The 14,021-nt window shown below is 42.4% G+C and overlaps 1 protein-coding gene across 1 annotated transcript in view; it reads left to right on the forward strand.

The window, feature by feature from the left end:
• LOC111974182 (glycine dehydrogenase (decarboxylating), mitochondrial) overlaps nucleotides 1-13,657 on the forward strand; it is a 19,864-nt gene extending 6,207 nt beyond the window's left edge. Inside the window, 17 exon segments of the mRNA XM_070446946.1 lie at nucleotides 253-474; nucleotides 666-805; nucleotides 1,837-1,917; nucleotides 2,042-2,139; nucleotides 4,018-4,102; nucleotides 4,260-4,301; nucleotides 4,657-4,799; nucleotides 5,221-5,296; nucleotides 6,244-6,369; nucleotides 8,634-8,783; nucleotides 10,414-10,526; nucleotides 10,743-10,884; nucleotides 11,364-11,475; nucleotides 12,108-12,203; nucleotides 12,363-12,535; nucleotides 12,822-12,902; nucleotides 13,008-13,657. Of these exon segments, the coding sequence (XP_070303047.1) occupies nucleotides 253-474; nucleotides 666-805; nucleotides 1,837-1,917; nucleotides 2,042-2,139; nucleotides 4,018-4,102; nucleotides 4,260-4,301; nucleotides 4,657-4,799; nucleotides 5,221-5,296; nucleotides 6,244-6,369; nucleotides 8,634-8,783; nucleotides 10,414-10,526; nucleotides 10,743-10,884; nucleotides 11,364-11,475; nucleotides 12,108-12,203; nucleotides 12,363-12,535; nucleotides 12,822-12,902; nucleotides 13,008-13,148 (2,021 nt within the window). The 3' untranslated portion in view covers nucleotides 13,149-13,657.
• The last annotated feature ends 364 nt before the right edge of the window (nucleotides 13,658-14,021 follow it).

The raw sequence follows: 14,021 nt of genomic DNA on the forward strand, positions 1-14,021 counted from the left end.
CCCCCAATACCGACACGCTGTACACCCCCAATTCGACAGCGACGCGTACACCCCCCCCCCCAATACCACACGCTGTTCACCCCCCCAATACCGACACGCTATAGCCCCATACGACACGCTGTACACCCCCTCAATACCCGACACGCTTGTACACCCACCCGCCCCTCAATACCGACATGCTTTACACCCCCCCCAATACCGACATGCTTTGCCCCAGAACAGGATTGTTAACTTAGTGTATTCAACTCTTATGGAAGTTTGTTTCTGTAAAGAATCTCAATGCAGTGGTTGTCTTCAGTTATAAATTATTATTAGTATTTATTTTTTTAAAGGAAAGTTTCTCACCTTCAAATGTATCTGTCTTTCAGGCTCTGCTGGCCAACATGGCAGCCATGTTTGGGGTGTATCATGGACCCCAGGGCTTAAAGCACATTGCTGAGAGGACACACAATGCTGCACTGATACTGGCTGAAGGTATGTCCTCCGACACCCTGACTACACAGATCCATTTTTACGTCACAACTTTTACGATCAATCAATGGTTAGCAAATTTCAACTATAAGGGTGCATTGAGAAAGACAATGGTAACATTGCTTATTTTCAGATGATTTACAAATGTATTCTTTGAGTTTTTAGAAATGCCTCTCTCCCTCCTTTTGTATCAGGTCTGAAGCGGGCCGGACACAGGCTGCACAGTGAGATATTCTTCGACACGCTGAAGGTTGGCTGCAGTGTGGCAGCCAAGGACATCCTGGAGAGGGCTGTCCAAAGGGAGATTAATCTGCGTGTCTACAGTGAGGGAGTGGTGAGTAGTAACAGATACAGTTTGGGAACAAATTACATTCACATCCACACTGTTCCCATGTGCTTTATTGACAACGTTTGACCCTTACATGCTGACCAGACCGGACACGCGAGCGTCGCAAAATAAATTTAGAAATCCATGTTATTCAATTATTGCACCCACACTGCTCGCGGGTGCCAATGAGCGTCTGCGATGCCAAGGGCTAAAATGGAACTCCTTTCTATTTCTGACACAGATCGCGCTGCAAGTCCCGCCTCTCCCATCTCCTCATTGGTTTATAGAAGCAGGTGCCATCTCTTCATTAATTATACCCACGTGGGTGATTGAAAAATGAAATGTTTTGCCGGTCATCGTGGTAATACTATAAACGTTTAGATGCCGATCACCATATAAGTTCAAAGATGAAAAAGCCTGGAAGGAGGAGAGATGACTAGAAACGATTCGGTTGGCCGTTTTATGTGTGGATTAATTGTCGGAGTAGAGGACCTTGTGCATTTCAGGTAAAATAACAACTCAATGTTTATATCCCAGGACAAATTAGCTAGCAACAGCAAGCTAGCTAAATAGGACAAATTAACTAGCTAAATTGCCATACATGTTTAATGCTTTTCGACCTGTTCCCAAATTAATGCCATTGGTTCAGAGTTTGTTTTGATATTTTAACCAGCGTGTCGTGATCGCGTTTGGTTTAGGGGGACAAAATATATTTATGCACGATGGCGCACGCTCGCAGCCTGTTTGGGTTCCGTGTTAGAATACATTGTCATTAAAGGACACAGAAGCATAGATGCACTCATATTAAGACCCCCCCTCCATAGAGCTCCACAGTGGCGGTGTCATAACCTAGCAGTCAAACAGGGAAATGGTTCCAATTGTTTTTGTAACATACATTTTTCCCATAGAGGATTTTAGAAACACTTAAAATAAGGGCTGTGTTTCATTTAAGCTTACCCTGGCGTGATGTTTTGATAACCATGTAAATCTCTCAGACAAGGTGACTTTTGGTTGAAATTATTTATTTGTTTACCTAGTTAGGTGTGTCTCTGGATGAGACCGTGACGGAGAGAGACTTGGACGATCTGCTCTGGGTCTTTGGATGTGAATCCTCAGCGGTACGTTTGCTTTCAATGGAATAAGATTATGCATATATTCAGCATTGCTTTCTTAAGAGAGTGCAAAGGTCCATCTTGAAGCCATAGGACAAATATCAAATTTCATTTAAATCTCAATTTACAGGAGCTGATTGCTGAGAAGATGGGTGAAAGGGTGAAAGGCATTATGGGTAGTCCTTTCAAGAGGACCAGCAAGTACCTCGTTCACACAGTCTTCAACAGGTTGGTCAGTTTGTAGCTGCCACGTATTACAATATTTGCCGTAATAAGGATGAGCTTGTTATGCCATAACTGTTGATGACTTGTGTTCTCAGTGATGATAGTATTATCAGTATAATGACACCAGACTGGTGAGAGACATTAGGTGACGTTCCGTGATTATTGTCTTTGTTGTCCCAAACTACAGTTGATGCTTGGTAGAATAATTCCTTGCACTGATAGCATAAGGTTGTTACACATACAGTACCAGTAGAAAGTTTGGACGCACCTACTCATTCAAGGGTTTTTCTTTATTTTACTATTTCCTACATTGTAGAATAATAGTGAAGACCTCAAAACTATGAAATAACACATGGATTCATGTAGTAAACAAAAGTGTTAAACAAAAATATATTTTAGACTCTTCAAAGTAGCCACCCTTTGCTTTGACAGCTTTGCACACTCTTGGCATTCTCTCAACCAGCTTCACCTGGAATGCTTTTCCAACAGTTCCCACATATGCTGAGCACTTGTTGGCTACTTTTCCTTCAGTCTGCAGTCCAACTCATCCCAAACCATCTCAATTGGGTTGAGGTCGGGTGATTGTGGAGGGCATGTCATCTGACGCAGCACTCACTCTCCTTCTTGGTCAAATAGCCCTTACACAGCCTGGATGTGTGTTGTGTCATTGTCCTGTTGAATAACAAATGATAGTCCCACTAAGCGCAAACCAGATGGGATGGCGTATCGCTGCAGAATGCTGTGGGAGCCATGCTTGTTAAGTGTGCCTTGAATTATAAATAAATCAGACAGTGTCACCAACAAAGCACCATCACACCTCCTCCATACTTCACGGTGGGAACCACACATGCAGAGATCATCTGTTCTCTTACTCTGCGTCTCACAAATACACGGCGGTTGAAACCAAAAATCGCAAATTTGGACTCATCAGACCAAAGGACACATTTCCACTGGTCTAATGTCCATTGCTCATGTTTCTTGGCCCAAGCAAGTCTCTTCTTATTATTGGTGTCCTTTAGTAGTGGTTTCTATGCAGCAGTTTGGCCATGAAGGCCTGATTTCACGCAGTTTCCTCTGAGCAGTTGATGTTGAAATGTGTCTGTTACTTGAACTCTGAAGCATTTATTTGGGCTGCAATTTCTGAGGCCGGTAACTCTAATGAACTTATCCTCTGCAGCAGAGGTAACTCTGGGTCTTCCTTTCCTGTGGCGGTCCTTATGAGAGCCAGTTTCATCATAGCGCTTGATGGTTTTTGCGATTGCACTTGAAGAAACTTTCAAAGTTCTTGAAATGTTCCAGATTGACTGACTGTCTTAAAGTAATGATTTACTGTCGTTTCTCTTTGCTTATTTGAGCTGTTCTTGCCATAAAATGGACTTGGTATTTGACCAAATAGGGCTATCTTCTGTATACCACCCCTACCTTGTCACTAACACAACTGATTGGCTCAAACGCATTAAGAAGGAAAGAAATTCCACAAATTAACAAGGCACACCTGTTAATTGAAATGCATTCCAGGTGACTACCTCATGAAGCTGGTTGAGAGAATGCCAAGAGTGCAAAGCTGTCATCAAGACAAATGGTGGCTACTTTGAAGAATCTCAAATATACAATATTTTCATTTGTTTCGCACTTTATTTGGTTACTACATGATTCCATATGTGTTATTTCATAGTTTTGATGTCTTCACTATTATTCTACAATGTAGAAAATAGTAAAAATAAAGAAAAACCCTGGATTGAGTAGGTGTCAACTTTTGACTGGTACTGTATAAGGGATAATACAGGGTTTAAGCACTAAGGTTATTAAAGTAAAATAACACATTAGGCCTAAAACATATCTTTATAATCTTGATTCACTCCTATTTTTCATCCCATGCAGTTACCATTCGGAGACCAACATTGTGCGCTACATGAAACGCTTGGAGAACAAGGACATCTCTCTGGTTCACAGCATGATTCCACTGGTGAGTTATGGGAAAGCAAAGAAATGTTTTATTTTCGTTTATTTTTTATTTTTACGTAAGCTTTTTTTACATGGTCTGAATACTAAAAACCTACGAACTACTGAAAAGATTTCTCGGCCATTGCCATTTGTAATATCCAATTTGTTTTCCATGTCAGGGTTCCTGCACAATGAAGCTAAACAGTTCTTCAGAGCTCATGGTGAGTTAATATCAGGGTTGGGGTCAATTCGGTTAGAAGGCAATCAATTCAGGAAGTACTGAGATTGCACCAATAATTAAAGGGCTTTAGCTTGCAATGATTTCCCAATAAACTTAAAAGTTAAAGCTATTTATTCTAAAAKTTTCCATTTTTAAATTCAAATCAGTTCCTGAATTGACTCTTCGATTTGAATTGACCCCAACCCTGATTAATTAATATTTTATTTCTCCTCCTTATGGTGGTTGTGTTGTGAAAAACACTAGCTTACCTTATGTACACTGTTTTGTCATAAAGACATCGCTGACTGTCATTTCCCATATTTCTCCCTTTGTTCTCTCTTTCCCACTGTTTTTAGCCCATCACCTGGAAGGAGTTTGCCAACCTTCACCCCTTCTGTCCCCTGGACCAGGCTGAGGGTTATCAGCAGCTCTTCAGGCAGCTGGAGAAGGATCTCTGTGAGGTGACTGGCTATGACAAGATCTCCTTCCAACCCAACAGGTAAGCCCCTCACTGACAGCAATATTCAGTCTGGGGTATTCATGACCAACTGGGATTTCAGTTTCCCAGACTCCTCATCCGAGCGTGATTTTCCTGTCGCCCTCTGTTACACATACCACATTGTCCAATTGATTAATTTCACTTGATCATATAACTCAGTTTGTGGCTGATAACTATGGTTCCAAGTCCCCAACTTATCAGTATAAATGGGGCTGATGAAAAGCACATCGTGCTACATTGGCCTGGAAAGATAGCGGCCTGGTTGTTCAACTCTTATTCCATGCTTTTCCTTTACAGTTACTATGACGCTCATATAGACTAACCTTTGAACTCGGCACGTTTGATTATGCTGAGACTTCACTGGGAGCATGTGTCTGTGAGCATGTCTGGTACATTAAGACTGTATAACCTCGTCTTTCAGTGGTGCTCAGGGAGAATACGCTGGCCTCGCGGCCATCAAAGCCTACCTGAACTCTAAAGGAGAGGCCCATAGAACAGTAAGTATGGTTCTGATGAAACTAAACACATCTTTGCTAGCACACATGCTAGATTCAAAATAACCCACCCTTGGTTAATTGTTAAAACATTATATCAAAGTACATGTTGGGGTTTGCATACTACAAATGACCTTAATTAATTTTCAGTCAGAATGTTTGCACCCATTTCCCTGTAAACAACCTGTATGTAATACATGATACTTAGACCCACCTATAATCATTTATCACATGTAAAGACATAAAGGGACTCGTTTTAAGTACAATCACTTGTTTGTCAACAGACATTGTATTGGAAAAGCTCAATCTGAAGAAGAGTTGTTTTGGATACTTCTACAGGAACTTTGAAAGGCCCCAAGTGTCACAATGTGCTGGGTTGAAGTGGCTTGAGTACATCTGGTGATGGGAATATGATAGAACAGTGACCGAAGATAAGACTGCTCGTTCAAGTAGCTTTCCAGTTTTGTAATTTGGCCTTTATTTTTTAACTATTATAAGCACTTCTTTGATAGTGGCGTGAGCTCTTGAAACAGTCAAGGTCCACAGTTGTGCAAATAAGGGACAGAAAATACCACACTGTCTGGAAGTTACTTGATTCCAAGATCCCATATTTGGTGTTTTTTGTGAACTGCAAGTCATGGGCAAAATATATTGAGCTCAGTTTGTTTTTCCTGTTAGGGGGGGGGGGAAATGTAAACGTTACCCAACAAACACACAGGTCTGGATGACCTTGTGTGACAATATTGCAAAATGTCAAAATAAGTCTCCTTATAAAAGAGAGAAAATAAATTGACGACGTATTTTAAATCATGTTTGCTGTCAATTGGAGATTTGCGCTTCGAAATCTTATGACTGTGATTGCATATCTAATGGTTGACTTGTTTAGGCCTAATTCTCTTTTACTTTGATGGTCTGAGTGTAACTGTTTCTGATATTTTCCTTTTGCTCAGGTTTGTCTGATTCCCAAGTCAGCCCATGGTACCAACCCGGCCAGTGCCCAGATGGCTGGCATGAAGGTGCAGGTGGTGGAGGTGGACAAGGATGGCAACATTGACATGGCAAATCTCAAGGCACTGGTAAGAGCTGGTTGGAGTGATTCTGCTCAGCTCACTGTTAGAGTAGCCTTTCAATCTAACCAGCCGCACTAAAAAATCATTGCTGAACATGATGGCCCGACAGTCAGGTCACTCACTATGTACTGGTAGTGTAATTGGCAGTCAATTACCCCCCCNTATTCAGAATTATCTGGGCTGATGTATAGCACACCGTGCGACATTGGCCTAGATGGAAAGATAGCGGTATGGTTGTTCAACTTAGTCTATGCTTTCCCTTTACAGTTACTGTAAAGCCCATTGACTAACCTTAGAACTTGGTACGTTTGATGATTATGCTGAGACAGGACTTCACTGGGTGCATGTTTCTGAGCATGTGGCTGGTACATTAACAAACTGGATGACCTTGTCTTTCAGTGGTGCTCAGGGAGAATACGCTGGCCTCGCTGCCATCAAAGCCTACCTGAACTCTAAAGGAGATGCTCATAGAACAGTAAGTATGGTTGTAATGAAACGAAACACACAGATTTTTGCTAGCACACGCACTAAGCCCTGCAGAGTCATGCAGTATGGGATCGGGAAAGGGGGATACCTAGTCAGTTGTACAACTGAAATGTGTCTTCCGCATTTAACCCAACCCCTCCGAATCCGAGAGGTGCAGGTGGCTGCCTTAATCGACATCCACATCTTCTGCGCCCGGGGAACAGTGCCTTGCTCCGTGGCAGAACGACAGATTTTTACCTTGTCAGCTTTCGGTTACTGGCCCAACACTCTAACCTCTAGGCTAGTATATCCACCCTTTCTTAATTGTTATCGCAATAAAATGTATATTATAAAATTACAATATTATTTTTGGGAGGATATTGTCAGAAATGTGGGGGTGTATGTACTATAAATGATTACCCTAATAAATGTTCAGCCTGAATGTTTGCTGTAGTCAGCCATTTCCCTGTGAACAGCCTGTAATAAGCGCGTCACATGGTATTGCACACTGGATACAATGTTTTTATCAGCACATGTAAAGCCATCAAGAGACTTGTTTTAGGTACAGACCGCTTATATGTATGATGGCCAAGATAATCATCCACTCGTTTGCCGACAGACATTGTATTGGAAAAGCCTTCTGAAGAATAGCGCGTTTTGGATACTTATACAGGAACTGTTTGAAAGTCCTCAAGTAGACTAGCGGTTAAGAGAGTTGAGCCAGTAACTGAAAGGTTGCTGGTTTGAATCCCTGAGAGGACTAGAAGGAAAATCTGCCGATATGCCCTTGAGCAAGGTACTTAACCCTAATTGCTTCTGTAAATCGCTCTGGATAAGAGCGTCTGCTAAATTACTAAAATGTAAATCTAAGTATCACAACCGTGACTGGAGATAAGACTGCGTGTTCAAGTAGATTTCCCGTTTTGTAATTTGCCATTTGTCCCAAGAGCTCCCACCACTATCAAAAATAACAACTCCCTTATAAGCACATCTTAGATAGTGGTGTGAGCTTTTCAAACAGTCAATGTCCACAGTTGTGCAAATAAAGGACAGAAAACCCAACAATACCTGGAGGTTACTTGATTTCAAGATCCCATATTTGGTGATTTTAAGACTTTGGGATCAGCAAGTCATGGGCAAAACTGATTGAGCTCGGCTGTTTTTCCCGACAGGGGGGAAATGTAAATGTTACCCAACAAACACACAGGTATTCGTGTCCCTGTGACATTGTTGAAAATGTATAAATAAGTCACCTAATAAGGGATAAAATCAGCTGATTACCTATTTTGCATTGATGTCACTTGGAGATTTGCACAAAGAAATGTTAGGACTCTAACACTGTAATGGTTGACTTGCTTAGGCCTAGTTGGCTCTCTTTTACTTTGTGATGGTCTGATTGTAGCTGTCTTTGATGTTTTCTATTTTGCTCAGGTTTGTCTGATCCCCAAGTCAGCCCATGGCACCAACCCAGCCAGTGCCCAGATGGCTGGCATGAAGGTGCAGGTGGTGGAGGTTGACAAGGATGGCAACATTGACATGGCAAACCTCAAGGCACTGGTAATAGCTGGTTGGAGTGATTCTGATAATAAGCTCGCTGTTACAGAAGAGCCTTTCAATATAACCAATGATCTTCAGTATCCCCTCAAATGCTTTTAAATCTAGGAACAAAGAATAATTGAGAAACATGATGGCCAGAGAGTCGGTGGTCACTATCTACCGGTCGTGCAACCAGCAGTGAATTAGCCCCCTTAAAAGTGGCCTCTCGCATTGCAGTCACACAGACTAACCCATTATTCCTCTCTTAGGTGGACAAACACAAGGCTAACCTGGCAGCCATGATGATCACGTACCCCTCCACCTTCGGTGTGTTTGAGGAGAGGATTGATGATGTCTGCAATCTCATCCACCAGAACGGAGGACAGGTCTACCTGGACGGTGCTAATATGAACGCACAGGTGAGAGAAGAGTATAAGCTGTGTACTAAAACTGTTGAAAGACCTTTTATGGTAAAAAAACAAATTGGGTTGCTTATCCACATGTTAATTGAATCATGGGCCCATTATTTTAATATTGAGTTATATTACAGAAGTGTATTTGAAAGAACCTTATGAAAGTATGTATATATTTTTTACAAGTGTCTCAGGGATTGCACTATTCTACAGCGTACGGTTGAATATTTTAAGTATTTTACAAATGTTCCGTCCTGAGAATAAATCACTTTTCTCTCCGGGTAAGCCAGTATTTCCCGCCAAAACAGGAAGTGCCATTCTAAAGCATAAATACACTACATGGCCAAAAATATGTGGACATCCCTTCAAATTAGTGGATTTGGCTATTTCAGCCACATCTGTTGCTGACCGGTGTATAAAATTGAGCACACAGCCATGTAATCTCCATAAACAAACATTGGCAGTAGAATGGCCCATACTGAAGAGCTCCGTGACTTTCAACTTGGCACTGTCATAGAATGCCTCCTTTCCAACAAGTCAGTCTGTCAAATTTCTGCCCTGCTAGAGCTGCCCCAGTCAACTGTAAGTGCTGTTATTGTGAAGTGGAAATGTCTATGAGCAACAACGGCTCAGCCGCAAAGTGGTATGCCCCACAAGCTCACAGAACGGGACCACCGAGTGCACGTAGAGTGTAAAAAAACGTCTGTCCTCGGTTACAACATTCGGCACTTAGTTACAAACTGCCTCTGGAAGCAATGTGAGCAGAAGAACTGTTCGTCGGGTGCTTCATGGAATGCGTTTCCATGGCCGAGCAGCCACACAAGCCTAAGATCACCATGCGCAATGCCAAGAGTCTGCTGGAGTGGTGTAAAGCTCGCTGCCATTGGACTCTGGTTTGGCGGATGCCAGGAGAACGCTACCTGCCCAAATGCATAGTGCCAACTGTAAAGTTCGGAGGAATAATGGCCTGGGGCTGTTTTTCATGGTTCGGGCTAGGCCCCTTAGTTCCAGTGAAGGGTAATCTTAACACTACATTATACAATGACATTCTAGGGAATTCTGTGCTTCCAACTTTGTGGCAACAGTTTGGGGTAGGACGTTTCAGCATGACAATGCCCACGTGCACAAAGTGAGGTCCATACAGAAATGGTTTGTCAATCGGTGTGGAAGAACTTGACTGACCTGCACAGAGCCTTGACCTCAAGCCCATCGAACATCTTTGGGATGAATTGGAATACTGACTGCGAGCTAGCCTTAATCGCCCAACATCAGTGCCCGACCTCAAATGCTCTTGTGGCTGAATGGAAGGAAGTCCCTGCATGTTCCAACATCTTGTGGAAAGCCTTCCCAGAAGAGTGGAGGCTGTTATAGCAGCAAAGGTGGGACCAACTCCAAAAATAATGCCCATGATTTTGGAATGAGATGTTCCCTGAGCAGGTGTCCACATACTTTTGGTCATGTAGTGTATTTGAGCTATTCAATTTGATTATTTTTGAACCCAGGTCTAATGCATTTTACCCCCAGAGTACAGTAGCGCCCTCTTCTGCAAATGAGTGTAACTTTGGAGAATTGCTTTTCTACCACATTGTCATCACCGCTCTCTCCTACCTGCTCTGCTCTCTACTCTACTCTACAGGTGGGCCTGTGTCGTCCTGGTGACTATGGATCTGACGTCTCTCACTTGAACCTCCACAAGACTTTCTGTATCCCCCACGGAGGTGGAGGACCAGGGATGGGACCTATTGGCGTGTAAGTGACAAACTGGATAGTTTCCCTCAAATGCACATTGATGGGCTAAGCACAAACTCAAGCTGCCAAAAGCAGATCTATGACTGGCCAAATCCATTAAATGTGGAGTTTTTTTCCTGGTCAGGAAACACTACTACTCTCTTAGTGCAAAAAAACACAATTTTAAAAAGTGGATAAGTAATTACTTTTGACTTTAAATCAAGTTATGTTAAACAGGAAGGAGCACCTCGCCCCATTCCTGCCTAGCCACCCAGTGGTCTTAATGTCAGCAGGCAACATGTCCAGCTCCCTGGGCACCATCAGTGCTGCCCCCTGGGGCTCCAGTGCCATCCTGCCTATCTCCTGGGCTTACATCAAGGTCAGTACTACATCTATCCTAAGAGCAGGTTGACATTTGTCATGAATATTGTCTTGGAGGAAGAACTGAGTGGTATCTGCTAGATTGGCCAGATGCAAAGTCAATATTGGCTATATTGTGAAAATGTAATGGAATCCAAAAAGTGTTTTTTGGTCTTTAATTTAAGGTTAGGCATCAGGATTAGCAGTGTGGTTAATGTTAGGTGTAAAATCAGATTCTATGACTTTGTGGCAATGCCAGCTTGTGACCACTGCAGAGCTGCCGCCAGTACACAAGTCATGACATTACATGCCAACATGGATCTTATGGTTCATTCAGTGCCATGGAATTTCAATAATGATAGATTTGTTAGAATAGTGTTATTCAGGATACTCAAATTGTCTTTCTAGGCAAATGCAGAGAGAAAACATGCAACTAAAGCAGCGACATCAGTTGAGTAGATGTCGATATAGACCCTGCCCTTGTATCCTACTGTGTAGATGATGGGAGCCAAGGGGCTGGTTCACGCCACAGAGGTGGCTATCCTGAATGCCAACTATATGGCCAAGAGACTGGAGAGCCACTACAAAATCCTCTTCAAAGGCAGGAAAGGTGAGTGGTAGTTCCTATTCACCCCGTATGGCAGCGTTTTCCAAACTAGGGGTCATGACCTTGTCGGATTTCTTGATTTGAAAATGGGGTCGCGAGAGAAACTGCCATTTAGTTCATAGAACCACGGGTACACGAGTAACCTTTTGATAGCCGCTAAAAGCGGTCGGGACAAACAGAGCGGTCTGTTTTACTTCCTACAAATGTGGCTCACATTTTTGAACAGTTGGAGCTATAAGCTATTATGACCCCATTCCTGAAAGCTAAGACTCGCAGTTACACGTACGTGTCTTTTTCTCTCTACGACGCGCACAAGCTGCACAGGACTTAAAACAGAGTGGACAGGACCAGTCGCCAAATCTGACTGGAGGGAGAAGAACACCATCACTGAAAGCGGTGATCTTTTCTGCACAGAAGATCATACAATTATTGCCAGATGATCTTCTTAGATTTTGTTCCTAAACTTTAATACCTTTGCATCTGTTACTTGGAACCATATTCCATTTGTAATGGACGGTCACACTCCCAAATAAAAGTAAACATTTTGCTTTTGATTACATCACTTTATAAAGTCCTTCAGTAATTAGCCAACACTAGCAAAATGTTGCTTTAACACCGATTGTTTTGGTCCACAGGCTTTTGTGCTCATGAATTTATTTTGGATGTGAGGCCATTCAAGAAGTCTGCAAACATTGAAGCGGTGGATGTGGCAAAAAGGCTACAGGATTACGGTGAGCTGGAACACACTGCATTAACGGATAGTTGGGCACTGCTGAAAAGTCAACATGGCCCACTTGTCTCTTACTCTAAGTAAAAAAAAATATTTGGAATACTTTTATTGAATTTACCCGTAAGCCTTCTTATCCCCCTGTGTGTCTGACCTTGGTCAGGTTTCCATGCCCCCACCATGTCGTGGCCCGTGGCAGGAACCCTGATGATCGAGCCCACTGAGTCGGAGGACAAGGCAGAGATGGACCGCTTCTGTGACTCGCTGATGGGAATCAGACAGGAAATAGCAGATATCGAGGAAGGCAGGATGGATGCCCGCATTAACCCATTGAAGGTACGTCACTGGCCTGACTCAGACAACTAACACATTGTGTGTCAAGCCATGCAATCAGCTACGTACAGTGGTCATTAAACTCATAGCAATTTTACTAAGTCAACATTATTTGGGGTTGGAGTTTTTCACTAGATGGTTTAAGAAATACCCCTGTGATATGGACAACCTTTTATTATAGTGTTATTGAGCATAAATCTGTTATTTTAGTGGTAGCACCTAAAATGTGGCACGAGTTGCTTTGTCACCAGACCAGCTAAAATAAGTGTTCACTGGGGTCTGTCCACAGATGGCACCTCACTCCCTGGCAAGCATCACCTCCTCTACCTGGGACAGGCCCTACTCCAGGGAGTATGCTGCTTTCCCCCTGGTGAGTCTTCCCTCTGGAAAACATCACACACTACCAACTCCACTAAAAATGGTTGTTTTCATGTGAATGTCAACATGTTTACATCAGCGTTATCCCCATTTCCAGCCATTCGTGAGGCCCGAGACCAAATTCTGGCCATCCATCTCCAGGATTGACGACATCTACGGTGACCAGCACCTGGTCTGCACCTGCCCCCCCATGGATGTGTATGAGTCACCATACGAGGAGAAGAGAGCTTCCTCATGACAAATGCCTCCATTATACCAGTCGTCATCATCACACTTCCAAATTCTGAAAATCCATTGAGTTGTATCGTACACTGTAGTTTCTGTATTTCAATGTTCAACTCTTTTCTGTTGTACAAATAGTTGCCTTGACTCTCCCTTCGTGACGTTTTTATCTTCTAAAGTAGCGGATCGGACTAACACGTAGATCAAGTTTTAGGGTTTTGTTAATATTTGCTGTGTTCTGTGCATGAAAATGTTTAAAATGTGTATTTTGACACGTTTGCCTAATCACTTATACTAGTCTTGATATGTACTATGGATAGTTTTAATGATCTAAGGAAAATAGTTGTATTGAACATTGTCAATCTTTTCTTGTTCAGTTTGAAGTAGACTTCAGTCATTTCTTTTCCACATAAGGAAATACTGCCATCTAGATGTGAATGTTAAACACCAAAAACGTTCTCACATGATTTGTTCTGAGACACTAATACATTTGGACATTAAGATATTTCTTATCTCCAAAACAGACTAAGGTGATGTTCATCGAACTAATTGGGCTGTAAGTATTAGTTCAAAGAATGACTTCAGTTCTCTGCCTATGGACATGGCATGAGAACCCCAAGGAAGTTCATTCCTTTTGTTAATCCTATTGGGTGATCATCTTTGCTTAGCCTCAATACATTGTGACTTACTGTACAACTGGGAACAGTTGTGGGTGCATTACTTTAAAGTGCTGAATATCAACGTAAAGATTGTTAGACCCAAAATAGACAACTTGTAAGATCTACAGCCTGTATGCGTGATTAAATTACACATCGACTTGTGACTAAGGTCATTTTTGCAACTCATTCACCATGTAAGAATACAATTTAAGGATGTATGAGACTCAATT

This window comes from Salvelinus sp. IW2-2015, linkage group LG15, assembly GCF_002910315.2.
Source record: "Salvelinus sp. IW2-2015 linkage group LG15, ASM291031v2, whole genome shotgun sequence".
NCBI classification, from domain to species: Eukaryota; Metazoa; Chordata; class Actinopteri; order Salmoniformes; family Salmonidae; genus Salvelinus; species Salvelinus sp. IW2-2015.